At 43.0% G+C, this 26,572-nt stretch overlaps 1 protein-coding gene across 2 annotated transcripts in view; it reads left to right on the forward strand.

Moving 5' to 3' along the window:
* The window catches only part of LOC143172013 (ras GTPase-activating protein 1-like), a 93,103-nt gene that overhangs the window by 61,119 nt on the left and 5,412 nt on the right, over positions 1 to 26,572 (forward strand). For both annotated transcript variants that reach the window (XM_076361225.1, XM_076361226.1), the window contains 7 exons: positions 7,051 to 7,223; positions 7,378 to 7,537; positions 7,713 to 7,855; positions 8,599 to 8,714; positions 16,381 to 16,467; positions 19,480 to 19,547; positions 23,901 to 23,989. In XM_076361225.1, coding sequence (XP_076217340.1) covers positions 7,051 to 7,223; positions 7,378 to 7,537; positions 7,713 to 7,855; positions 8,599 to 8,714; positions 16,381 to 16,467; positions 19,480 to 19,547; positions 23,901 to 23,989 — 836 coding nt within the window. The remainder of the gene's footprint in view (positions 1 to 7,050; positions 7,224 to 7,377; positions 7,538 to 7,712; positions 7,856 to 8,598; positions 8,715 to 16,380; positions 16,468 to 19,479; positions 19,548 to 23,900; positions 23,990 to 26,572) is intronic.

Genomic DNA, 26,572 nt, shown 5'->3' on the forward strand with positions numbered 1-26,572 from the left:
TGACAGACAAAAGGACTTTCTAATTGCAGTTGTGACCTTGTTCTTGCACAGTTCTTCTATTCATTTGAGCTAGAAAATTCTTTATCTGGGCCAAAGCTTTGGTTAGTAAAAGAACCTTTCAAAGGATAATTCATGAATGGCATACTTCGGTAACTTTTTTTAAAGTGTTTTTGTAGTTTCCTTCTCTCTGTCCAGATTGAGGAGATTGTGCTACCTTTAGATGTATCCAACTGGTGGAAGTTTATAGATTGTTTCCTTTTCCAGGTCAAGAGGATTGGCAATGTTTCTTGATTATGGTTAGATAGACTCTTAGAGCATAACCTAACAGTCCTTTCATTTTGGCATAAGGATTAGACCATATCAACTTGAATTAACAAGCATCTCTGCCTGCATCCCCATCCCTATTAAATATTTGAAGTATATGGGGGGGGGGTGGAACTGAGCTAAAAGATACCTTCTTCAGCTTGCCTGTGTGCTGTGTTGCCTAAACCCTTAACCTCTCCAAAAGCAAGAAAATGGGTTGGTTACCTTTCTGAACACTTCTCCTTTGTAGCCACAGTTATTAAATGTGGATTGCTCTGAAGTGTGAGTAATGTGAGGCTCATCTTCCCAGCTAACCCATTAAGTCAATTTCCTGCTTTTTTTTCCTGTCATATAAAGCAGATTGAGGGTCCAAAAATCTGGCATTGGTTTCACTGCTTTTTCTTCCATCGTAACACACAAAACTAAATACCAAAATGATACGAGTATGAGGGCTATTTTTTTCAGTATTTGTGGCGGGTTGACCTTGGCTGGACACCAGGTGTCCACCAAGATTCTCTCTCTCACTCCCCCTCCTCAGTGGGACATGGGGAGAAAATAAGATGAAAAACTTGTGGTTGAGATAAAGGCAGTTTAATAAAGAAAAAGCAAAGGCTGATCACGGAAGCAAAGGAAAACAAAAAGATTTATTCTCTACTTCCCATCAGGAAGCGATGCCCAGCCATTTCCTGGGAAGTATGGTGTCAGTATGCATAGCAGTTGCTTCGGAAGACAAACGCCTTAATAACAAATGCCCCCCCGTCCTCCTTTCTCTTAGCTTTTATTGCTGAGCACAACATCCTATGGTATGGAATATCCCTTTGGTCAGTTTGGGTCAGCTGTCCTGGCTATGTCCCCTCCCAACCTCTTGCCCACCCCCAGCCTACTGGCCTTTTAGGAGTGGGGTTGGAGAGACAGCCTTGATGCTGTGGGAGCACTGCTCAGCAGTAGCCAAAACTGGTTTGTTATCAACACTTTCTAGCTACAAATAGAGAGCACAGCACTATGAGGGCTGTTATGGGGGAAGTTAACTCCATCCCAGCCAGACCCAATACAGGCATTTAAAATTATTTCTTTAGTTCTCAAGTCTTTAACTTTGAAATTTGCCTATTATGAGTATTCATTCCATTTATTATTTTTGTATTTTTGCTTTTAAAAGGTATTTCAGATATTCAGAAATTATACTAAACACTTCAGCGTCAATTCTATTTATTTTCTTTGTTTCTCTAACAGTTTGTTAATAATTTATTTAAATAAATATATAAATATGGCTTGGAAAAAGAAAAAAAACGAAAACAAAATCTCTGGATTATATTGTTAGATTTCATCTGTTGCTACTGAAAATTGGGATGCTCAAATTTGATCAGACAGTTAAATCAGTAAATGTCTCGGGAGTTCCACGTAGGGTTCAGCTGGAGTGGAAGTTCTGGTTTGGTTTTGCACCAGGATAGTTGGTTAATTTCAGATTAATTCATGTTGAAAAATAAAGCATTTTTATATTAGAGGCAGTCACCTCATGCAGTCAAGTCCATAGAGAAAAATCATAGAATCATAGAATGGTTTGGGTTGGAAGGGACCTTTAAAGATCATCTAGTTCCAATGCCCCTGCCGTGGGCAGGGACATCTTTCACTAGATCAGGTTGCTCAGAGCCCTGTCCAACCTGACCTTGAATGTTTCCAGGGATGGGGCATCCACCACCTCTCTGGGCAACCTGGTCCAGTGTCTCACCACCCTCAGCATAAAAAATTTCTTCCTTAAGTCCAATCTAAATCTACCCTCTTCCAGTTTAAAACCATTGCCCCTTGTCCTGTCACTACAGGCCCTGGTAAAAAGTCTCTCTCCATCTTTCTTATAAGCCCCCTTTAAGTATTGAAAGGCCACAATAAGGTCTCCCCAGAGCCGTTTCTTCTCCAGGCTAAGCAACCCCAACTCTCTCAGCCTGTCCTCATAGGGGAGGTGCTCCAGCCCCCTGATCATCTTTGCAGCCCTCCTCTGGACCTGCTCGAGCAGGTCCATGTCTGTCTTATGCTGGGGGCCCCAGAACTGAACACACTACTCCAGGTGGGGTCTCACGAGAGCGGAGCAGAGGGGGAGAATCACCTCCCTCAGCCTGCTAGCCACACTTCTTTTGATGCAGCCCAGGATATGACTGGCTTTCTGGGCTGCGAGCGCACATTGCCTCTGTCTCTCCTTTCAGGCAGTTTGTATTTGCAGTAGTGCCACAGCTTGTTTTTGAAGTTGGTATTTGAGAATATGCAGCTGGAGGAAAAAAATGTTACTGTGCTACACATTTATCGCTTCTGTGGCAAATAAGCCTACTATGGCAGGTTATAGACTTGGCTCCTTCCCTCCCGTACTCTCAAGGAAATATGTGCTAAACACATTAAGTTCAAAGTATGTAGTAAACACTCTCACATAGACATGGGTGGACTTTGGACAAGGGGGAGAAACTATGGAGCCTATCAGGCAAGTTTTAATGGTAGTAACAACATACTGTCTACCAACACTAGGTACCAAAAATAAGATGTTGACAGCCCCTTCTTTGAAGAACAAAGTGTAAGAGGTTCCAGTTCTTAAAAACTCCTCACTGCCTTGTAAATGGATTGTGCTAACATGTCAGTGAGCTGTGGGTGGGAAAGCCAGGATTTAGTATGTCCATGTATTGAGCAATTTCTTCTTTGTCAACATTTAGATAGGCTTTTATTCTGAATCAGTAACTGTAAATGTTTTTAGGGGGTTTTTTTGAGGGAGTGAATGCTTTTGGTTGGTTCTGGTTGGGTTCAACAAAAGGTTTCACTGTAAACTTAAGTTCATTTCCATTCTGAGGGAAACATACGTTTGAACCACTTTTAAGTTTGATTTCCAGGTTATAATTATTAATCATCAAAATATAAACTTGTTACTAAATATTAATCCCTAAGCTTTATTTGCAAATAAACCATTAAGAAACCTGTCTTACTTTTTTTTGTGCTAATGTTCATCACGTAAAATATTCTTGAATCAAGATTGTTGTATATAGTTCTTAACTGTGCTTGCAGAGAAGGGATCAACTGTTGATTTTTTTCCTGTATATTTGTTATTCTATCATAATGTGCTAGATTGCAAAGTGTAAACATCCTTAAATTCTCAACTAATGGCAGTCTTTTATTGAACATAGCCTAATAGTTCAATATACATTGCTAAGTAGCAGAAAGTGTTCCTTTAAAGTCTTTGAATATAAATTATGATAACAAGTATTCTGCAGTCCGTATATTGATATTTCTGTTTCGATCTTTTAAGATCAAAGCAAGATTATAGTAGTTATATTATCGCTAGAAAGTGCTACTATATAACCATGGGAAAAATTAAATCATCAGATTATTCTGAATCCTGTATCTCACTGTTCCTGTCATTGAGATATATGCCTTATATGTGCAAGCAAAACAAGAAGGAAGGATATTGCTCAGTTGAGGACATGAGAGCTTTGCTCTGAAGAAATATTTTAGGAAAATCAATTGATTATCTGGTCTAAAGACAGTCCAATCCACACTTGTGATAAGTAGCAGATGATGATGAATTGGTTTACCCACTACTTGACTGACTTGAATGTGTTACCTTATCAGTTCATCAACTCCGAAGAATATGAAATATGAAGTGTGTATTAGAAATGTGATGTTATTCTGTTCCATTATCTGATTATGCAAAAGATGTCCCAACATATTGCTGAATTGGGGCAGTGGAAAGTCTTCTAGAACTGTTCATAGGCTTTGTAGAAAAGTGAAAAACAAGTGTGATGGTGGTTTTGATTGTGTTTTGGTTTTTTTGGGGGGGTTGGTTTGTTTTGTTTAAATGTGAGGGACTTGATTAAAAGTAGATTTCATCGAGAGTTGCAGAAAAAGGGTGTTTGCTTGGAAGTTCCAGACAGTCTGACAGGCTAAATGTGAAACTGAAACTGTGTATCTCCTCTTGGAACTTTGTGGGTATATCATAGGTAGAAAGGTGTCTCTGCAAGCATCCGGGCCCTTTCTGTGTGAAGTAACTCAGTTCAGGAGGGCATGTGCTTATTTTGGAATGGTCAGTGGTCTGACTGCTGCAGCTTACTAGTCAGCTGTCAGACCAGACTTTCAATTATGGTTGAATAGGTTGGTGCAGGTCATTGCTTAGTAATTTTAAGGTACCAACACCACGGAAAAGTGAATTGATTTTGTCATTCTTGGTTGACTTTTGTCATTATTTGGGCAGTAAGCTGTCTGGGAATGCTTTTTTATATGGTTTGCATAAACTGTTACAGCCTTAACCTGGGAGTTCCTAAGTATTAAAGAAATACATCTGGCAACATTTGGGAAAGATGTAATAATACTACTAATAATAGAATCATAGAATAGTTTGGGTTGGAAGGGACCTCTAAAGGTCATCTAGTCCAACCCCCCTGCAATAAGCAGGGGCATCTTCAACTAGATCAGGTTGCTCAGAGCCCCGTCCAACCTGACCTTGAATGTTTCCAGGGATGGGGCATCCACCACCTCTCTGGGCAACCTGTTCCAGAGTCTCACCACCCTCAGCATAAACAATTTCTTCCTTATATCTAGTCTAAATCTACCCCCCTTTAGTTTAAAGCCATTCCCCCTTGCCCTGTTGTAACAGGTCCTGCTAAAAAGGTTGCCGCCATCTTTTTTTATAAGCCCCCTTTAAGTACTGATAGGCTGCAATAAGGTCTCCCCGAAGCCTTCTCTTCTCCAGGCTGAACAACCCCAACTCTCTCAGCCTTTCTTCATAGGAGAGGTGTTCCATCCCACTGATCATTTTCGTGGGCCTCTTCCGGACCCGCTCCAACAGGTCCGTGTCTTTCTTATGCTGAGGGCTCCAGAGCTGGGCGCAGTACTCCAGGTGGGGTCTCACCAGAGCGGAGCAGAGGGGCAGAATCACCTCCCTCGACCTGCTGGCCGCGCTGCTTTTGATGCAGCCCAGGATACGATTGGCCTTCTGGGCTGCGAGCGCACATTGCCAGCTCATGTCCAGCTTTTCATCCACCAGTACGCCCAAGTCCTTCTCGGCAGGGCTGTTCTCAATCCCTTCATCCCCCCAGCCTGTACTCATGCTGGGGATTGCCCTGACCCAGGTGCAGGACCTAGCACTTGGCCTTGTTGAACCTCATGAGGTTCACACGGGCCCACTTCTCGAGCTTGTCCAGGTCCCTCTGGATGGCATCCCGTCCCTCTGGCGTGTCGGCCACACCACTCAGCTTGGTGTCATCTGCAAACTTGCTGAGGGTGCGCTCGATCCCACTGTCTATGTCACTGATGAAGATATTAAACAGTACCGGTCCCAATACGGACCCCTGCGGGACGCCACTCGTCACCAATCTCCATCTGGACATTGAGCCATTGACCACTACCCTCTGGATGCGACCATCCAACCAATTCCTCACCCACCGGACAGTCCACCCATCAAATCCATACCTCTCCAGTTTAGAGAGAAGGATGTTGCGGGGGACCGTGTCAAAGGCCTTACAGAGGTCCAGATAGACGACATCTGTAGCCCTTCCCGTGTCCACTGATGTAGTCACTCCATCATAGAAGGCCACTAGGTTGGTCAGGCAGGACTTGCCCTTGGTGAAGCCGTGCTGGCTGTCTCGAATCACCTCCCTGTCCTCCATGTGCCTTAGCATAGCTTCCAGGAGGATCTGCTCCATGATCTTCCCAGGCACAGAGGTGAGGCTGACTGGCCTGTAGTTCCCCGGGCCTTCCTTTTTTCCTTTTTTAAAAATGGGGGTTATGTTTCCCCTTTTCCAGTCAGTGGGAACTTCTCCAGACTGCCATGACTTCTCAAATACAATGAATAGTGGCTTAGCAACTTTATCCGCCAGTTCCTTCAGGACCCGCGGATGGATCTCATCGGGTCCCATGGACTTGTGCACCTTCAGGTGCCTTAGATGGTCTCAAACCTGATCTTTTCCCACAGTGGGCGGCTCTTCATTCTCCCAGTGCCCGCCTTTACCTTCTGCGGCTTGGGCGGTGTGACTCGAGCACTTGCCGGTGAAGACCGAGGCAAAAAAGTCATTGAGTACCTCCGCCTTCTCCGTATCCCGGGTAACCAGGTCTCCCATTTCATTCCGGAGAGGGCCCACATTTTCCCTCATCTTCCTTTTATCCCCGACGTACCTATAGAATCTTTTCTCATTGCCCTTGATGTCCCTGGCCAGATTTAATTCTATCAGGGCTTTAGCTTTCCTAACCTGATCCCTGGCTGCTCGGACAATTTCTCTGTATTCCTCCCAGGCTACCTGTCCTTGCTTTCACCCTCTGTAGGGGTGGAAGCACTATTTATACTAAAGCACTTTTTATACTAAAAATAGTAACTAAGTGGTTTAAGAGCAGACCTGATGGAGGTATGAGCCCAAGGCTTCAAAAGAGGACAATGAATTCTAATCACTTTACGCGTTTTAATTTTCTGATTGCTGCCTAGGTTTGCTAGGTAGCTGGGGGAGAGGGGGGCTTTTTCCCCTATTTGGGTGTTAGAAAGAAAACTTCGTTAATATCTGTGTGTATACATTATTTACAGCATGCTTTATATTTCAGATTCAGTTTTCAGGAGTCTGTTAATCCATCTAAGAGATAATCTGTCAATATATTTGATGGCACAAATTTTGATCGTTTTTATTAATACTCTTTTGCTGAAACAAGATGAAGTGCTGAAAACAAACTTTTTTTATTCAATACTAGTACTGTTTTGCTGGAGATAAACTACTTAACAATGCTTTTCTTCTGAAGTGTTTATGCGTTGCCAGTTAAGCCGATTACAGAAAGGACATGCAACAGATGAGTGGTTTCAACTCAGTTCCCATATACCACTGAAGGGTATTGAGCCAGGATCTTTGCGTGTTCGAGCACGATATTCTATGGAGAAGATCATGCCAGAAGAGGAGTACAGTGAGTTTAAAGAGGTATTAAGTTTGTTTCCTCAGTTTTTCTGTCAAAATTCACTTTCTTTGTTGTTTGAAAGAGATTTCAATAACACTAATAGACATCGCTAAGTAGTATTTGTAGTGATGGTTATGTTAGGACAAGTTTCTGAACATTATTCCGGTTTTCTTTCAGCTCATACTCCAGAAAGAGATGCATGTAGTCTATGCCTTATCACATGTTTGTGGACAGGATAGAACACTGTTGGCTGGCATTTTATTGAAGATTTTTCTTCATGAAAAGCTTGAGTCACTATTGTTGCGAACACTAAATGACAGGGAAATAAGCATGGAAGGTACTGTACTAATTACACTAACATATACTGAAACACTGGGGAGGGAAGGGCCCCCATGTCTTCGTTCCTGTCTCCTCCCTTAATTACATCATATATCAAACTGTGAACACAGCATATTTTTTCCTCTGCTTTTTGTTGTCTCCTTTTCCCACCTTTTCACTTTATTTTTTTTCAGATGAAGCTACTACTTTGTTTCGTGCCACCACTTTAGCAAGTACACTTATGGAGCAATATATGAAAGCCACAGCAACACGTTTTGTTCACCATGCACTGAAAGACAGTATATTAAAGATAATGGAGAGCAAGCAGTCCTGTGAGGTGATACCTTCAACTATGTTTTTTCAAAATTTTGATTTGTTGAAATGATGATCTATTGGTTGTTTGCTTTGGAAGCATTTATTAATCCTTCAAAAATAATTTCAATACCGGAACTGAACTGATTATGAGTTTTTTCTAAATGTTAGCTTGAACAGTGTTCATAGCATCACTTTTAAATAAGTTTTTTTAACTCAAATTTCTTTAAATTATGTATTTATTCTTTAGCAATTGTAGGTTCTTTTGTAGCAGTTACTGAGTGGCCTACCCTAAATAACTTGTGGTAAGCTTCAAATATATTAGAAGTCAATGTCTGAACTTAGTTTCATTTTAAAACTCCTTTACATTAACTGCTTGTGTTAGATCCTATCTTTCTAAAACGACCCTCCTAACTTCTGTTTCACTTGAACTTAATTATGGAAATGGGGGTGGTGGTGTCCTCAGAAGACTGGATTAAAAGATATGAAAATATATGTAGTTAAAAAAAGATGGGTAGTTATGGATAGTGTTAAATGTCTGTGCTGTTAAAAGCATAGTGCACTAGAACTTAAAAACATTGCTTTTTCACATTAGTTTCCCGGCTAGCCCTTGAAGCAGATTTGTAAGTTCTGTACAAGTCTGAGATTTGTACAGCAGTAGAATATTTAATTTATTTTGAAATAGTACTCAGTGTGTAATATTAATCAAATTGTATATGTAGTTCTATTCAAGAGAAGAAACTTAATCTTTTTCCCTTTTGGTTTTAGTTAAATCCCTCAAAATTAGAAAAAAATGAAGATGTAAACACTAATTTGGCACATCTACTCAGTATACTTTCAGAATTGGTGGAGAAAATATTCATGGCTGCAGAGATACTGCCTCCGTAAGTTTGCACTCTTCTGTTCAGATTTGTACTTGAAAATTCTTGTTTCTGTGATTTACATTGCACCGTAAAATGGTGTTCTTATTGGTTTGTCTTATAATAATCAGTCCTAAGACTAATTACTTTAGGGCTGTTATATGTACAGAGAAAAAGAGTAACACTTGAACAAATTGTGCTTTTTCACATGTGGTGGGTTGACCTTGGCTGGATGCCAGGTGCCTATCAAGCCGCTCTATCACTCCCCCTCTTCAGCTGGATAGGGAAGAGAAAATATAGTGAAAAACTCGTGGGTCGAGATAAGGACAGGGAGATCACTCAGCAATTACTGTCACGGGCAAAACAGACTTGATTTGGGGAAATTAATTTATTGTCAATTAACCACAGAGTAGGATAATGAGAAATAAAACCAAATCTTAAAACACCTTCCCCCCACCCCTCCCTTCTTCCTGGGCTCAACTTCACTCCCGATTTTCTCTACCTCCTCCCCCTCGAGCAGCGCAGGGGGACGGGGAATGGGGGTTGCGGTCAGTTCATCACATGTTGTTTCTGCCGCTCCTTCCTCCTCAGGGGGAGGACTCCTCATGCTCTTCCCCTGCTCCAGTGTGGGGTCCCTCCCACGGGGAGTCAGTCCTCCATGAACTTCTCCAATGTGGGTCCTTTCCACAGGCTGCAGTTCTTCATGAACTGCTCCAGCGTGGGTCCCCCACGGGGTCACAAGTCCTGCCAGCAAACCTGCTGCAGCATGGGCTCCTCTCCACGGGTCCACAGGTCCTGCCAGGAGCCTGCTCCAGCGCGGGGTCTCCACGGGGGTCACAGCCTCCTTCGGGCACATCCACCTGCTCTGGCATGGGTTCCTCCACAGGCTGCAGGTGGATATCTGCTCCACTGTGGGCCTCCATGGGTTGCAGGGGAACAGCCTGCCTCACTGTGGTCTTCACAAGCTGCAGGGGAATCTCTGCTCCGGCGCCTGGAGCACCTCCTCCCCCTCCTTCTTCACTGACCTTGGTGTCTGCAGAGTTTTTTCCCCTCACATATTCTCACTCATCTCTCTTCCGGCTGCTGTTGTGCAGCAGTTTTTTCCCCTTCTTAAATATGTTATCACAGAGGCTCTACCACCGTCGCTGATTGGCTCAGCCTTGGCTACTGGTGGGTCTGTCTTGGAGCCAGCTGGCATTGGCTCTCTCGGACATATGGGAAGCTTCTAGCAGCTTCTCACAGAAGCCACCCCTGTAGCCCCCTGCTACCAAAACCTTGCCACGCAAACCCAATACAGCACAAAAGCTTTTGGCTAGCACACATGCTTTTCTTTGAGGGAGAAGCTACTAGATCCAAGGGGTCAGGGAAAGAAGAAAAAAATTAAAATATCAATATATTATCTCCACAAAGAGGTAGAGGACAGTACTAGTTAGCAGACAATTGTATATATTTAAGTTGGTTACCGATTCTTTCCAGTCCTCCTACTCTGAAAAAGAGATGGAATTATTAACAGCATTAAAAATACAAATGGGTGTTAGTAGAATGGCACCCTGCTGTGATTACTTCTGTCTATCAGGGAAATGCACAGGTTATTCTTTTCCATTTTTTAAAAAAGCTAAAATAACTTGTTTAGACTGAAACCATTGAATAAAAAGTGCATAGCGCTAACAGTTTTCTTTCACTTTTTTTTCATTAGCTTTTAATGTAAACAAAATGCTGAATTTTGCATTGTGTACTAGGTCTGGCTGGGATGGAGTTAATTTTCTTCAGAGTAGCTGGTATGGTGCCGTGTTTTGGATTTGTGACTAAAACAATGTTGACAACACACCAGTATTTTGGCTACTGCTGAGCAGTATTTGCACAGTGTGGAGGTTTCCTTTTTTTGTCCTCCTTTTTGTCACCCAGCTGCTGCCTGCTGTTCCCCCATGCCCCCCCCCACCCCAAAAAAAAAGATGAGTAGGCTGGGGGTGTGCAAGAGGTTGGGAGGGCACGCAACCAGGACAGCTGACCCCAACTGACCAAAGGGATATTCCATACCATATGACGTCATGCTCAGCAATAAAGGTGGGGAAAGGAGGAGGAAGGGGCATGTTCAGGGTTATGGCATTTGTCTTCCCCAGTAACTGTTATGTGTGATGAGGCCCTGCTTTCCCGGAATTGGCTGGACATCTGCCTGCCGATGGGAAGTAGTGAATGAATTCCTTAGTTTGCTTTGCTTGCATGCGCAGATTCACTTCACCTATTAAACTGTCTTTATGTCGGCCCATGAGTTTTTCTTGCTTTTGCCCTTCCGATTCTCTCCCCTATCTTGCTGAGGGGGAGCGAGCAAGCAACTGGGTGGGGGCTTAGCTGCTGGCCGGGGTCAACCCACCACAATCCTTTCTGGTGCCCAATGTGGGGCTTGAGAGGTTCTAGATAACAACAGATTTGATCTGCGTGTGCTAGACTACATTTGTAGTTGTTATAGCTGTTTAGTTATTACTTGGCAAGTTGTTACTTGCTCTTACTGGTCACAATGTTGACTTGTTTGTTCTCGATACTGGTTTATTTGTTCCATCATCTGCTCCATGGCATGCTCCATCTCTTGCTCTACCTCAAACTCTAGAGCTCGTTAATGGCTGCTTTCGGCTTTTGCAGTTTGCTGTGCTGTTTATCACTTTGTTGTGTTTTGCCTGGGAGAGCTATGATAAAAGCACTGGCCTTGAGCCTAATCTGGTGTTTGTGCCATACATTGCTGTTGTCCCAGTACTCTGGGAACCAACTCTCAGAGACAATTAACAATTACACCTTTTTCCTCTTCTCTGGGAGACATTTTGTGGGGGAAATGAAGAATGGCACCTCCTCTTTCTTCTCCTCAGGGGTAGATGTTTCCTGCCTTGTTACAGTGGCTCTTCAGTTTCTGGAATATCCTTGTGTAACCAGAATGCTTATATTGGTATGTTTCGTGAATCTAATTCTGGCTTTTTAAAAGGGTAACCGACTAATTCAGAATGCCACACAGGTATATGCCCTGAGGCACATGGGTCATGGATAGCAAGGTGTGTGGGAGAACTTGGGCAGGTACCTAGAGCGTTCCTCCCCCCTGCAATGGTGTGGGACTTGAAACCTGAACAGGCATGGAATGGTATCGAAGTGACAGAACACTTGAAGAAATGATGCCTTGTCTATATCAGAGACACAACTTCTAGCACTGTGCTGGGGCCTGCTCTACCCCTACTGAACCTCTGTTCAGCACTTGAAGGGCTCAAGAGGGTCTCTGGATCTGAGGACATACAAACAGACACTGTAGCTAAGCCAGAGACCCAACCCTCAACTATAACAGCCATTCCTATAGTCAAGAAGAAACAACAGAAGCAGAGGTCCACTCGTTTAGTAAGGGAGGAAGAAACTCCTCCTGAGGGGAGAGCAGGAGGAAGAATCAGAAGAGGCAGCCTGTTCTGCAGCAGAGCAGTCACAAGAACAGGAGAGGGAAGAGACCGAAATCATAAACGAGTCAGAAATCACCCGGTCCCTATCCTTGAGCGAGCTGTGAGATATGTGGAAAGATTATGGCCACCAGCCAGATGAGCAAATTATGACCTGGTTGCTCCAATGCTGGGATGTTGGGGCCAACAGTCAGGAATTAGAGGGTAAGGAAGACCAGCAGCTGGGATTCCTAGCAAGGGACCATGGAATCAACAAAGGGACTGAAAGAGGGGCAACGATCCACAGCCTCTGGAAGTCGCTCCTGTTGAGCGTGAAGGCAAGGTATCACCTCAAAGAAGGTCTTGTAAACTACCGAGGCAAGTGGACCACGACTGAGGAAGGTATTCAGTATCTGAGGGAATTAGTGGTGGTGGAGGTGACCTACAGCAACCTGGACAATAACCAGGCCTCCAAAGATCCGGATGAAGTCCAGTATTTGTGGTCCATGTGGCGGAAGTTTGTATGGAACGCACCGACGTTGTATGCCAGCACCCTGGTGATAATGGACTGGACAGACATTGAGGCACCAATTGTGGAAAAACTGACCTGCCAGCTCTGGTGCTCTGAAGAGAATCTCTCTTCCTCCCTGACCCTACAGTCCTGTGTCTCAGCTGTGGAGAAACTGTCCCAAGAGTTCCAGCAACTTGAAGAGAATATCTCTTTCTCCTTACCCCTACAGTCTGGTGTCTCAGCTATTAAGAGTGCCGTATGAAATCAGCCTTTCTCTGCTCAAGGGAAAGGGAACTGTGGGCGCACGCCATGTGCCACCCTGTGGTTCTAGCTCTGCATAGAATCATAGAATCATAGAATCATTGAGGTTGGAAAAGACCTCTAAGATCATCGAGTCCAACCGTCAACCCAACACCACCATGCCCACTAAACCACGTCCCGAAGCGCCTCATCTACACGTCTTTTAAATACCTCCAGGGATGGGGACTCAACCACTTCCCTGGGCAGCCTGTTCCAATGTTTCACCACTCTTTCAGTAAAGAAATTTTTCCTTACATCCAATCTAAACCTCCCCTGGCGCAACTTGAGGCCATTTCCTCTCGTCCTATCGCTTGTTACTTCGGAGAAAAGACCAACACCCACCTCGCTACAACCTCCTTTCAGGTAGTTGTAGAGAGCGATGAGGTCTCCCCTCAGCCTCCTTTTCTCCAGGCTAAACAGTCCCAGTTCCCTCAGCCGCTCCTCCTAAGACTTGTTCTCCAGACCCCTCACCAGCCTCGTTGCCCTTCTCTGGACACGCTCCAGCACCTCAACGTCCTTCTTGTAGTGAGGGGCCCAAAACTGAACACAGTAGTCGAGGTGCGGCCTCACCAGGGCCGAGTACAGGGGCACGATCACTTCCCTACTCCTGCTGGCCACACTATTTCTGATACAGGCCAAGATGCCATTGGCCTTCTTGGCCGCCTGGGCACACTGCCGGCTCATGTTCAGCCGGCTGTTGACCAACACCCCCAGGTCCTGCAACCACAGGGAAGACGTGAGGAAGTGGGGCGTTGCACCTACCTCAAACCTAGAAGACCACATACGTGAATTGCAAGGAAAAACAGCAGCCAAAAAGGCTCCATCCAGAGAAGATTACTGCTCCGGTTGCTGTTGAGCAATTCCCCAGACACAGTAGAAAGGCTGATCCTCCTTCTGATCCTAATGAAGGGACTTCTGGTTTGCAGTTATGGGAGTTGGGTAATGAATGCTCCAACCAAGAAGAGAGGGGTCCTTCCTCTGGCCAGGCAGAGGAAAGGGGCAACCAAGTTTATTGGACTGTTTTTTTTTCGATGGCCTGGCACATCAGACCCATGGGAGTATAAGGCTTTGGTGGACATGGGTGCACAGTGTACCCTAATGCCATCAGAATATTGGGGCATGGAACCCATCTGGATTTCTGGGGTGGCAAGGCGATCCCAACAGTGGCCTGTGTTGGAGGCTGTGATGAGCCTAACAGCGGACAAGTGGCAGAAGCATCCTATTGTGACGGGCCTGGAGGCTCCATGTATCCTTGGCATAGACTATTTCAGGAGAGTGTACATCAAGAACCAAAAAGAGTACTGGTGGGCCTTTCATGTAGTAGCCATGGATACAGAGAAGATCAAACAGCTGTCTACCTTGCCCAGACGCATGGAAGATCCCTCCTTTGTGGGGTTGCTGTGTGTTGAAGAGCAGCAGGTGCCAATTGCTACCACAACGGTGCACTCGCAGCAGTATCACACCAACTGAGACTCCCTGATTCCCATCCATAAGCTGATTCGTCGACTGGAGAGCTAAGGAGTGATCAGCAAGACTCACTCACCCTTTAACAGTCCCATATGGCCAGTGCGAAAGTCTAATGGAGAGTGGAGACTAACAGTAGACTATCATGGCCTGAACGAAGTCACGCCGCTGCTGAGTGCTGCCGTACTGGACATGCTAGAACTCTAGTATGAGCTGGAGTTGATGTGACTTTGGTCTGTGGATAAGTCCATGCTAGAGCAGGTACACCCCTGTGAAGGGACTGTGGCCTGTAGATAAGTCCATACCAGAGCAGGTATGCCCCCAAAGGGACTGCAGCCCATGGAGGATCCATGCTGGAGCATGGGCAAGGAATGGAGTTCATTGGAATGTTAAACCCTATAACCTGGTCCAAAAGGACCAGGGGTGGAGATTGTAATGGATATATGTTTAAACTGTTGTAACCCATGATTTGAGTTGTATGCTATAAGAAGTACTATAACAGGAACCACCCGAACTAACGGTGGATGAGCTTTGCAAGAAGCCAGGAAAGTGCAACAGTGACCCAACCTGAGCTGGCTTTGGTGCCCAATAACTCCACGCAACACACCACTTCTCCTTTCCTGAGTGACCACCATAACAGATGGAGCCCAAGTCACAGACTAAATGAACTCAATGGACATTTTATGAACACTTCATGGGGGGGCCCATGGACTAAGGGAATGATATCTGTATGTATACTAAAGGATGAGAAGGATGGGGGTGGGGGTTAATGAGGATGTACTGGATAGTGTAGGACCCAAGCATGATGCAAATGGTATGGAATAAGGGGTGGAGATTTGTACTAATTTTCGCTGGGATGGAATTAATTTTCTTCATAGCAGCCTGTATGGTGCTGTGTTTTAGATTTGTGACTAAAGCAGTGTTGATAACACACCCATGTTTTGGCTGAACAGTGCTTGCAGTGCTGAGGGTTGTTTTTTCTCTCCCCATTCTGCCCCCCCGCTCCAGCAAGTAGGCTGGGGGTGCACAAGAAGTTGGGAGGGGACACAACCAGGACAGCTGACCCCAACTGACCAAAGGGACATTCCATGCCATATGATGTCATGCTCAGCAAGAAAAGCTGGGGAAAGGAGGAGAAAGGGGGGATGTGCAGAGTTATGGCATTTGTCTTCCCAAGTCACTGTTATGTGTGATGAAGCCCTGCTTTCCTGGAAGTGACTGGATATCTGCCTGCCAGATGGGAAGCAGTGAATGAATTCCTTATTTTGCTTTGCTTGCACGCACAGCTTTGCTTCACCTATTAAACTCTTTATGTCGGCCCATGAGTTTTTCTTGCTTTTGCCCTTCTGATTCTCTCCCCTATCTATCCTGCTGAGGGGGAGCAAGCAAGCGACTGGGTGGGGGCTTAGCTGCTGGCCGGGGTCAACCCACCACAGAATGGCAGAATAGCACAGAAGTTTCTTTTGTGTCAGCGATGGCAAGGTTCGCATTAAAAGCTTCATTCTTTTAAGTATATGGTGCATCTCTTAACATTTTCTGAAATACACCAGAGTGCTCCCATTTTTTGATAGGAGAGGATTATTGCTTAACTACTTTTAAACACCTAACCTGTATTTATGGATACACAAATTGTTATTCATTCAGTTAAAAAGTGGAAAAAAAACCAAGAAAAAAAGCCACCAAACCATCATTTTTTTTTCATTTTTTTAAAAGGAAACACTACCTAAGAAATAGAGAAAAAAGTATTATAAAACATTTAATGCACATGTAAGTAATCAGAATTTTACCTGCACAAATAGAATAGTGTATTAGTCGAGGACTTTCTTTGCCATTTGTAAATGGACTGTCATAGCAGATTTTAAATTAATTTAAAGCTTATGTCTGAATTATAAACCTAGCATTGATAATAGTTCTGCATTAAGTAGGAGGTTGGACTAGATCCTTTCTGACCAGCTTTTTTTATTCAGTGAAGTTTTTTAATGAAATGATTAATTAGCTATTATTTTTACAGGACGTTGAGATATATTTATGGATGCTTGCAGAAGTCTGTTCAAAATAAGTGGCCAGCTAATACCACAATGAGAACAAGAGTTGTTAGGTAAGTTACTTGTCACTTTATTCTATGCTGAAAATAAACTTTTAACGTCTTATTACTGTCATACTTCAGTGTGCTTATCTATTCTTTCTTTTAGTGCCAAAACTTTATAGTACTTATATAGGTTACAAGAATATTTAAGATCATTATGGTACTGGGGCATGATATCCCAATTAAGGATTGAAAGCTCGCTAGATTCTTAGTCATGCTGTTGGAGCCTTGCTAGAGGTGTAGTATAGAGGTCAGTATAGCTATACTTAATAGCTTTAACTTTGAATTTACTTGTATTTTGTTAAGTTTTACAAACTAATCTAAAATATTGATTTCCTTTTTCATGTTGGGAAAGAGAAAAAGTTCTCTCAAAGTGATAGTTAACCTTTGTGATACCTCTGGAGAGCAGTGACCTCTGAAGATGATGTTCCTGTCATATGCCATCTGGGAGGACCATGCCTTATCCAGGGACTCCTATGTAGTGTGTGTTAATTATTGGAAAAATCTTACACATGCTAAGATGAATGTCCTTTAAAATGCAGACATAACATGTTAAGGAAACTAATACCTTCTCAGAAAGGTGATTGGACTGTCATTAGATTTCACTGAGGTACTGTCTGCATTGGAATATATAGTTCTCTGCATCAGTGAAGACTCTCAGTGCTGATCACTCGGAATCAACACACAGTGTTCATTTCTGAAAATACGTACTTCTATGCTGTCCCAGTTTTGTTTCATTTCTCTGCTCCAGCCCAATCATGTTGAAACATTCCAGAGCCTCTGTAAAAATGTTGCAGGCTATTGAACCTGGCTCCTCTGAACTGGCACTGAGTACAAAAACTCCAGTCTGCATTCATAAATCAATTGAATAAATAGTTCTTCCTTTAACAATATCAGTTGCCAGTACAGGTCAAAAAAACCTTTGACAAAAATGAAGTCTTGACACTGTTGTTCTAAATGATACTGGGGGTTTAAGGGTATCAGAGCCACATCTCTCCTACATTTGCTTTCCCTTTTTTTGCAGGCCTAGCTTGCTGGTAGACCAGTATCTGGCACTGATATCATTTGCTGAGGTTAATCTCCCATTGAACAGTGTCTTCTGGATGATTTGCCATTGGCTCTTGTTTATCACTTTGGCTGGAGACAGAAATGAAGATATGGGAGCCCTTTCTTCCCCAGAGTTTCAGTAAATGTTAGTGTAATTAGTACAGTACCTTCCATGCTTATTTCCCTATCATTTAGCGTTTGTAACAATAGTGACTCAAGATTTTCTTGAAGAAAAATCTTCAATAAAATGCCTGCCGACAGTGCTCTGCAGGGGTTTTGCCTTCAAATTGAGGCTGCTCTTATCAGAGGTGTTGGGGCTAGCCTATTGCAAGGGTGTAGAACTTAGAAGCAAATACCATGTCTCTTTCTGTTCCTCCCCATCTCCAGAGAGCGCCATGTGGCTTTCCTTAAGTGGATACAGCTGACATTCAGAATTTTCCTGGGGTCTCTGCTGGATACTATAAATATTGGGTCCCTTTCTCTCATCATCTTAGCCTTCATAAGTGGATACTTGTGACTTGTCTCTAGAGTACAGGTTTTTTTGCAGCCTCCAGTGAAGAATATTATCTTTTATTGCACTGGTTTTGGTCCAAGAATGATTACATATTCAGAGACAAATGGATAGTTTTTAAGTGTCTGGGTAGCTTCCCTTCTATGTCATTCAGAAAGTGCTGACATTTCTGTCTGGTTGTAAAAACCCATGCATAGGTATTGACTCATTCTTAATTTAGACAGCTTGACCAGTGTAAGAAGCACCAAATCTTCTGTATCTGCAAGGTCCATTACCCCAGTTGTCTTCAACTTCAGGCTGTCTACAAGAGAAATTGGTGTATGTGCCATGACTTCAAAATTATTTACTTCCTTATAGCTTTAAGTTCATCTCATAGAAAATATTTTTGTTTCACACTGGGCCAGGAGTGTTTTGTCATCCCATAATCCATGGTTCTTGGAGAAATAGGGAACTTCTATAACAGTATATATTGGAATTCAAGTGTCTTGGACACAAGAAAGGTGTGTTAACCTCACTGCTACATGTGTCACTTCCAATTAATGGACAATGCCATCACTGTATACTTAACAAGCAAGGTAGTGCAAGGTCCACTTCCATTCTTTTGTAAGTGGTCAGGCTTTGGTATTGCTGTAGTGAAAAAGCAGTCTGCTGGTAGTGTCCACGCACTCTGAACAAAATGAGAGGCGAGTTAGATTGCTTTAGTTGGTCCATATGTCACTTCATTTTATAGCAGTCTTCCAGAATTATGGTTAACCCGAGATGGATATTTTTTACTTCAGCTGTCAACAAAAAGTTAGATTTTTCTCATGCTAAACTGAAGGCTGTTTTGGGTTTCTGTTTAATAAGTTCCTAGTTCTGCAGTCAAACTGAGCACTTTTCCCTAGCTTTCTAGATTGTTTGGGTGGCAGCAATTACTTCTGTGAGGAGAGTAGTTGATCCAATATTATTCTTCTAGGATAATAGTGTACTGTTATCAGGATATGGATCAGTTCAAGCTGAACTAAGGCCATGTTGCTGCCAAAAGAGAGGTTCCATTCTGACCATGTACTCTTGCTCTCCTTATGTTGGCTTGGGGAAGCGAGTGGCTACAGGATGAATTACTTGCTGTAGTAGACAGTGGAACACTTGTGGGAGGCAGGAGATGAAGTGCTCCTCCTTTTTAAAGCCAGTGTGGTCTTAGACTACAGGCTTCAGTATGGCTTTATAGGTAAGCTTTTCCCAGGTGGTTTCAGAGGTTCACCTTAATTGGGAGATCAATATGCCTGTTTTTATTTTGGTTTTTATCATAGTTGAAATCATAACAAGACATTCTTAATTAACAAACATATTCACAGAGCGCAGGCTGGTTGTTTGTCATCTATCTCAAAAAGATTTCCACACTGACTTAAATGCTTAAAGACTACATAATTTTACATTAATTCTTTAACTTTATTATTGAACAAAATACAATTTTTTTTCCATTTCAGTGGCTTTGTTTTTCTTCGACTGATTTGTCCTGCTATCCTGAACCCAAGGATGTTTAATATCATCTCAGGTGACTATGCTTCAGACTGAATTCATACTTTATGTAGTAATAGGCATGAACTTACTTTAGTGCCTAATTTAGCAAAATATGAAGTCTTTTGAACCCTGTGTCCAAAGTCATGTTATCCGTATCAATTGATTGACTTTCTCCCTAAGGCAGCCAGCATACGGTTTTCACCCTCAAAGGTTAGACAGTGTTTATTCCCAATGTCTTGTTTTAAAGTAAAAAAAAAAAAAAAAAAAAGAAAAGAAAAAGTGAATGTTAAAGTGTTTCATAAAGAAAATTGTTGTGGGTTAACCCCGGTGGGCAGATAAGCACCACACAGTCGCTTGCTCACTTCCCTCACCCTCAGTGGGAGGAGGGAAGAGAAAAGGAAGAATAAAAACAAGAAAACTTGGGGGTCAAGATAAAACAAACAAACAAAAATTAAATAGCTGTTTAATAAGTGAAGGATAAATGGAACAGAACAAAACAAGTGACGCAAAGGCAATCACACCACCTCCCATGGGTAGACCGATGCCCAGCCAGTTCCTGAGCAAAAGATGGCTAACACCCATAAAACTCCCTCTTTTCCCTTTTATTGCTGAGCATGACGTTATACATTATGGAATATCTCTTCGGTTAGTTTGGGTCATCTGCCCAGTTGTGTCCCCTCTCAGCCTATTGTGCACCCCCCAATCTATTCACTGGGGAGGCAGAGTGAGAAACAGAGGCGGCCTTGATGCTGTGTAAACACCGTTCAGCAAAAGCTATAACATTAGTGTGTTATCAGTACTGTTTTGGTCAAAAATCTAAAACAGCACCATATGAGCTGCTATGAAGAAAATTAACTTTATCTTAGCCAGGCCCAGTACAAAACCGTTACCCTGTTTTTTGATGCTCTCTTTGTAGAGTGCATCTGTCAGTAAATAAAAGTTACAGGGACTATTCCTGTTTGCTAGAACAGGATTGTGAAATTACTATACTGATCTGTAGCACAGTTCTGGCTGATATCAGATGGTATTCTCCTAAACAGTTCTTAGGCATGATTTGGGTGTTGGCATGCATCAGGGACCACATCTGACACAGTAGGCATGGGGCTTTGTTGTGAAGCTTTGATGGTGAGGGCATGGATTATTCCATGGCAGTTCACTTAAGAACCTAGAAATGTTTCTGAGCGTTTTAACTTACAGATGTAGTTGAGGTCTTACAGATGCAACAACTACTATGTGTGTTACTGTTGTTCTAGACATAAGGCTGTGTTGATGGGATTTCAGGTTTTAAGTTTTGCTGTATTCCTTTGTGTTGGGTTGACCCTGGCTGGATGCCAGGTGCCCACCAAAGCTGCTCTATCACTCCCCCTCCTCAGCTGGACACGGGAGAGAAAACAACGAAAGGCTCATGGGTTGAGATAAGGACAGGGAGAGATCACTCACCAATTACCATCACGGGCAAAACAGACTCAACTCAGGGAAATTAATTTAATTTTTTACCAATCAAATCAGAGTAGGGTAATGAGAAATAAAAGCTAAATCTTAAAACACCTTCCCCCCACCCCTCCCTTCTTCCCGGGATCAACTTCACTCCCGATTTTCTCTACCTCCCCCCCGCCGAGCGGCGCAGGGGGACAGGGAATGAGGGTTGCGGTCAGTTCATCACACGTTGTCTCTGCTGCTCCTTCCTCCTCAGGGGGAGGACTCCTCACACTCTTCCCCTGCTCCAACGTGGGGTCCTTCCCACGGGAGACAGTCCTCCATGAACTTCTCCAATGTGGGTCCTTTCCACAGGGTGCAGTCATTCAGGAACAGACTGCTCCAGTGTGGGTCCCCCATGGGGTCACAAGTCCTGCCAGCAAACCTGCTCCAGTGTGGGCTCTTCTCCACGGGTCCACAGGTCCTGCCAGGAGCCTGCTCCAGCGCGGGCTTCCCACGGGGTCACAGCCTCCTTCGGGCACATCCACCTGCTCCAGCGTGGGGTCCTCCACGGGCTACAGGGTGGATATCTGCTCCACCATTAACCTCCATGGGCTGCAGGGGGACAACCTGCTGCCTCACCATGGTTTTCGTCACGGGCTGCAGGGGAATCTCTGCTACAGTGCCTGGAGCACCTCCTCCCCCTCCTTCTTCACTGACCTTGGTGTCTGCAGAGTTTTTTCTCTCACATATTCTCACTCATCTCTCTTCCGGCTGCTGTTGTGCAGCAGTTTTTTCCCCTTCTTAAATATGTTATCACAGAGGCTCTACCACTGTTGCTGATTGGCTCAGCCTTGGCCAGCGGCAGGTCCATCTTGGAGCTGGCTGGCATTGGCTCTATTGGACATGAGGGAAGCTTCTAGCAGCTTCTCACAGAAGCCACCCCTGTAGCCTCCCCACTACCAAAACCTTGCCACACAAACCCAATATATCCTTGTGGGAGGAAGAAAGGAAAGGCATAAACTACTGGTGGGAAAATTGTAGTACTAAAATATGGGGATATCTGAGTTATGTAGTTTTAAAAAGTTTGCGTATGTTATACTTGATCTTTGTGTTGTCGTCCCCTCTCCTTTTTTTCTCTTTTTATTGGCAAAGATCATCCCAACCTAGAGGTCATTTGGTTTGCACTAGCCGTTGTTTTTCCTCCTTCCCTCCCTAACACCTTCTCAATTTTACCTGTAAAATGCTGGTTTGGAAATAGGAAGAAATCAGAAATCACTTGTGTCAGAAACCCTTTGGGGAAAAAACTTTTCCTTTTTTGCCTTTAGAGGCATCTTTTCAGACAACGTAGCAAGTTTTCTGTCCTCTCTCTTTAAGCTATACTAAATGACTAGGCCTGAGTCAGTCCAAAAGTTCCTTTCTCCCTTTAATCATTTGCATACACACTTTGGGGAAAGCATTTAAGAACCACGGCCTCATATATGGTGATCCTTTCTTTAGTATTTTTATCATCTTCAGATTTGTGAGTTACGTATTTTCTAACTTGGGGACTGCATTGAGACCACTGTGTCTTTAGCTGTAAATTGAATTGTTATCCATAAATTTGTGTAATCCCTTTTAAGCTTGTCTGTAAGTGTTAGTCTTGTTTAGAAGTTCAGATAATATTCTTCACTTTTGCTAAGGTAAATTTATGGACTCTATATAGGGCTGTTAGAGTTGTTAAAAAAAAAAAAGCAAGGGGGCTCTCTCTCTTTTCGAGCAAAGCTTCTAACATACTTCCTTGCTGTAATAGGGCGGGGAGGGGGAGGGGAAATATTCTGAAGGCTGGGTGTATAGATAGAGTTCAGTTTCAGCAGCAATGTGCCTATCCTGTCACCTCAACAACTGTTCTCAAAAATCTTTACTGAAAAAGTTAAGTCCTTTGTTTCAACCTTCTTAGTTGATTTTTTAAAAGAATACACTTCTTTAGATCAATTCTCTTCACCTAAACTTCCCAATTCTAAGGCTAGTAATGTTTTCCAGCATTGCTTCTTCAAAGGGATGTACAGTACTAAGCACTAGATGCTATGAACAACTGAGATTAGTTGTATGATTAGTGCCGCAGTTTAAGCTCCAGCTATGCCTAAAAAGTTGGAACTTATTTTTTAATTAATTGCAATGCTGAGTGGGGAAGGGGGCAGAAAGACAGAAGACCAAAACATACAGATAGACAGTGAAGAGTATATAGCATTCTTATGAAGCACCATGAAATTTAGAGTTTATATAATAACCATGTCAATTTTGGAACACTTAAATGGCCTGTAAGTGGAAAGCCAGATTTGACCATAACTGTTTAAAAACAAACCAAAAAACCCTATGCTTAACACTAATCTCTTAGTCAGTTAAAACAACTTTTTCCAACAAGTGATTGTACCAGGAGTTTCTAGCATTTGATTTGTGCAGTAAATAGCTATACTTTCATGGAAATGCAAGCCATGATTGCATGCAATGTTTAGTCTATTTTCCTGATACTTGTAATTTAAAGTATAATTTGCATAACAATGCAGGACCTACTTATATGGGTATATGCAAATAAGGAAAAGGGTAAACAATTATTTTATTAGATTCTAACAACAAATAATCTTCCTTTTAACAGAGCTGTTTGATTTTTTTGTGAAAAGGCTTTTCACTTAATTCATAAAACTTTTGTTAACCTTAGGTTTCTGAAGAACACTTTATTTTGCTTACTTTGTTCTGTAAGCAACTAGTACAGAAAGTCAGATATGCATATTAATATTTTTTGTGGACATAATTACTAAAGCAACAAAAGTTTACTTGATCATGAGATATTTTCCACATGCAGTTCTGTTACAGCATTCAAAGTATTTAATTCCATGATAAATAACAAATTGTAGAAGAGCTTAACTTTCATGTGACTACTAGAAGTTTTAAATGAAATGGCCAGTAACTCTCTACTTTGTATTCCTATCAGATTCTCCTTCCCCTACTGCTGCAAGAACGCTGACGCTGGTCGCCAAGTCTGTGCAGAATTTAGCAAATCTGGTTGAATTTGGAGCTAAGGTGAATATAATTTTACATAGAACAGCCTAGAACTGCATTTCCAATACATTTCAATTATTCCTGTTTAATACAGACAAAAATCTGCTGCCGTTTTCTTGTGCAAATCCTGATGTGTGACCTGGGTGTCTTCATCAGCGAGGAAGCCTTGTTCCTGCAGTTTCTTCTATCCTCTTCAGTTGGAGCTCAACAGGATATTGATTTAAACTAGAGCAGTAGCATAAAGTCTGGCTGAATTGGAAAGAGGAGTCAATCATTTGAGAATAAGTCATCTAGAAACTTATGTGAATGATTTGGTACATACCATGAAGGTTTTGAATCTGGTAGTATGAACAACAGCAGTGACCTGTTAAAATAATTGATGAACCAATGACCATACTAGTAGGTATTATAAAGAGTGATGCAACCATATTTTCATGCTATGAGAACAGATAAACTCAGACATTTGTTCCAAAGACAACAGTGGAAATGTGTGGACTGTTTTTTCTGTCTGTCAATGACCAAAAGGGTAGCAGTCATACTCTAGTATTCATAGAATCATAGAATATCTCAAGTTGGAAGGGACCCATAAGGATCATCGAGTCCAACTCCCTGCTCCTCGCAGGACTACCTAAAACTAAACCATATGACTAAGAGCATCGTCCAGACACTCCTTGAACTCTGACAGGCTTGGTGCCGTGACCGCTTCCCTGGGGAGCCCGTTCCAGTGACTGACCACCCTCTCAGTGAAGAACCTTTTCCTAATGTCCAATCTGAACTTCCCCTGGCGCAGCTTCGTTCCATTTCCTCGTGTCCTATCGCTGGTCACCAGAGAGAAGAGATCAGCACCTCCCCCTCCACTGCCCCCCTTGAGGAAGTTGTAGACTGCGATGAGGTCACCCCTCAGCCTTCTCTTCTCCAAGCTGAACAAGCCAAGTGACCTTAGCTGTTCCTCATAAGTCTTGCCCTCGAGGCCTTTCACCATCTTGGTCGCCCTCCTCTGGACACACTCTAATAGTTTGATGTCCTTATACTGAGGTGCCCAAAACTGCACGCAGTACTCAAGGTGGGGCTGCACCAGTGCAGTGTAGAGTGGGACAATCACCTCCCTCGACCGGCTAGCTATGCTGTGCTTGATGCACCCCAGGACACGGTTGGCCCTTTTGGCTGCCAGGGCACAGTGTTGATTCATATTCAACTTGCCATTGACCCAGACCCCCAGATCTCTTTCTGTGGGGCTGCTCTCTAGCCTCTCATCCCCCAATTTGTACGTATAACCAGGATTACCCCGTCCCAGGTGGAGAATCTGGCACTTGCTCTTGTTAAATTTCATACGGTTGGTGATTGCCCAGCTCTCTAGTCTTTCCAGATCTCTCTGTAAGGCCTCTCTACCCTTGAGGGAGTCCACAGCTCCTCCTAATTTAGTATCATCAGCAAACTTACTTAATGGACATTCGATTCCTGCGTCCAGATCATTTATAAAAACATTGAAGAGCACTAGCCCTAAAATTGAGCCCTGGGGAACCCCACTGGTGACTGGCCACCAGCCTGATGTAACCCCATTTACTATAACTCTTTGAGCCTGACCCGTCAGCCAATTGCTCACCCAACATATTATGGACTTGTCTAGCTGTATGCTGGACATTTTGTCCAGAAGGATACTGAGAGACAGTATCAAAAGCTTTGCTAAAATCCAAAAACACCACACCTACTGGCTTCCCTTGGTCAACTTAGATGGGTGTTGGAGTTGGAAAAGTGGGAGAGGAGAGGCAGGCAGCCATCCGTCCACAAAGAAAACATCTATGTGATGGTAAAATGGGTAAATTTTCTTTAGGAATATCCATATCAAAAAGACAACTGAGAAATGCTAGAGTTGAAATCTGTGATTAGAAAGAATCCGTTCAAGAAGGATGTATTATCTGCCGTAAGTAGATGATGGGAGCCTTTTTGCATTTCCATTGATTATTTGATATCAAAATGGGGAGACATCTTTCAGTAATATTGGCATGTCTCTGTACAGAACCTTGAAATACATTCCACACCCATGTTCTTTTATATAGTATATGTAATAATTCACTTTCACATTGAGACTAATTAGGACTAAACTTCCAGCCTGGATATAGAGTATAATTCTGAAACAAATGAACAACTACCAACCTCTGGTTCCCCCCCTACACACACACTTTTCCTCTATTTATTCCTTAGACTGGTGTTTTCTATTGGTACAGCATTTTGAAACACCCCTTTTATTTGTACTCATTTTCATATTGCTTGACATAATTTTGTAAATCAGTTTTACAAGTTGCACTAAAAAGCCTCAGCTTTTAATAAAGTTTCTATTGCATCACTAAAAGAATGCCAGCAGCAATTGGTCTATTCTGGTTCCCAAGTCGCAACATGGTTGAACAATAAAAATCTGTTGACTTAAGCATAATGAAAGAAAATGAGTTCAGGCTGCCATTGTAAAGCCATTTGTCTGACACTCACAACTTGGAATGTAAGCATTAACGAAAGAACAAGAAGGAGGGCACTTATGTCCTGATGTTACCTCTGAAAGTGTTTTCTCCATTATATAGCTGCAATGAAAAAAAGAAGTCCATCTTCAAT

The sequence above is a fragment of the Aptenodytes patagonicus genome, chromosome W, assembly GCF_965638725.1.
Source record: "Aptenodytes patagonicus chromosome W, bAptPat1.pri.cur, whole genome shotgun sequence".
Taxonomy (NCBI): domain Eukaryota; kingdom Metazoa; phylum Chordata; class Aves; order Sphenisciformes; family Spheniscidae; genus Aptenodytes; species Aptenodytes patagonicus.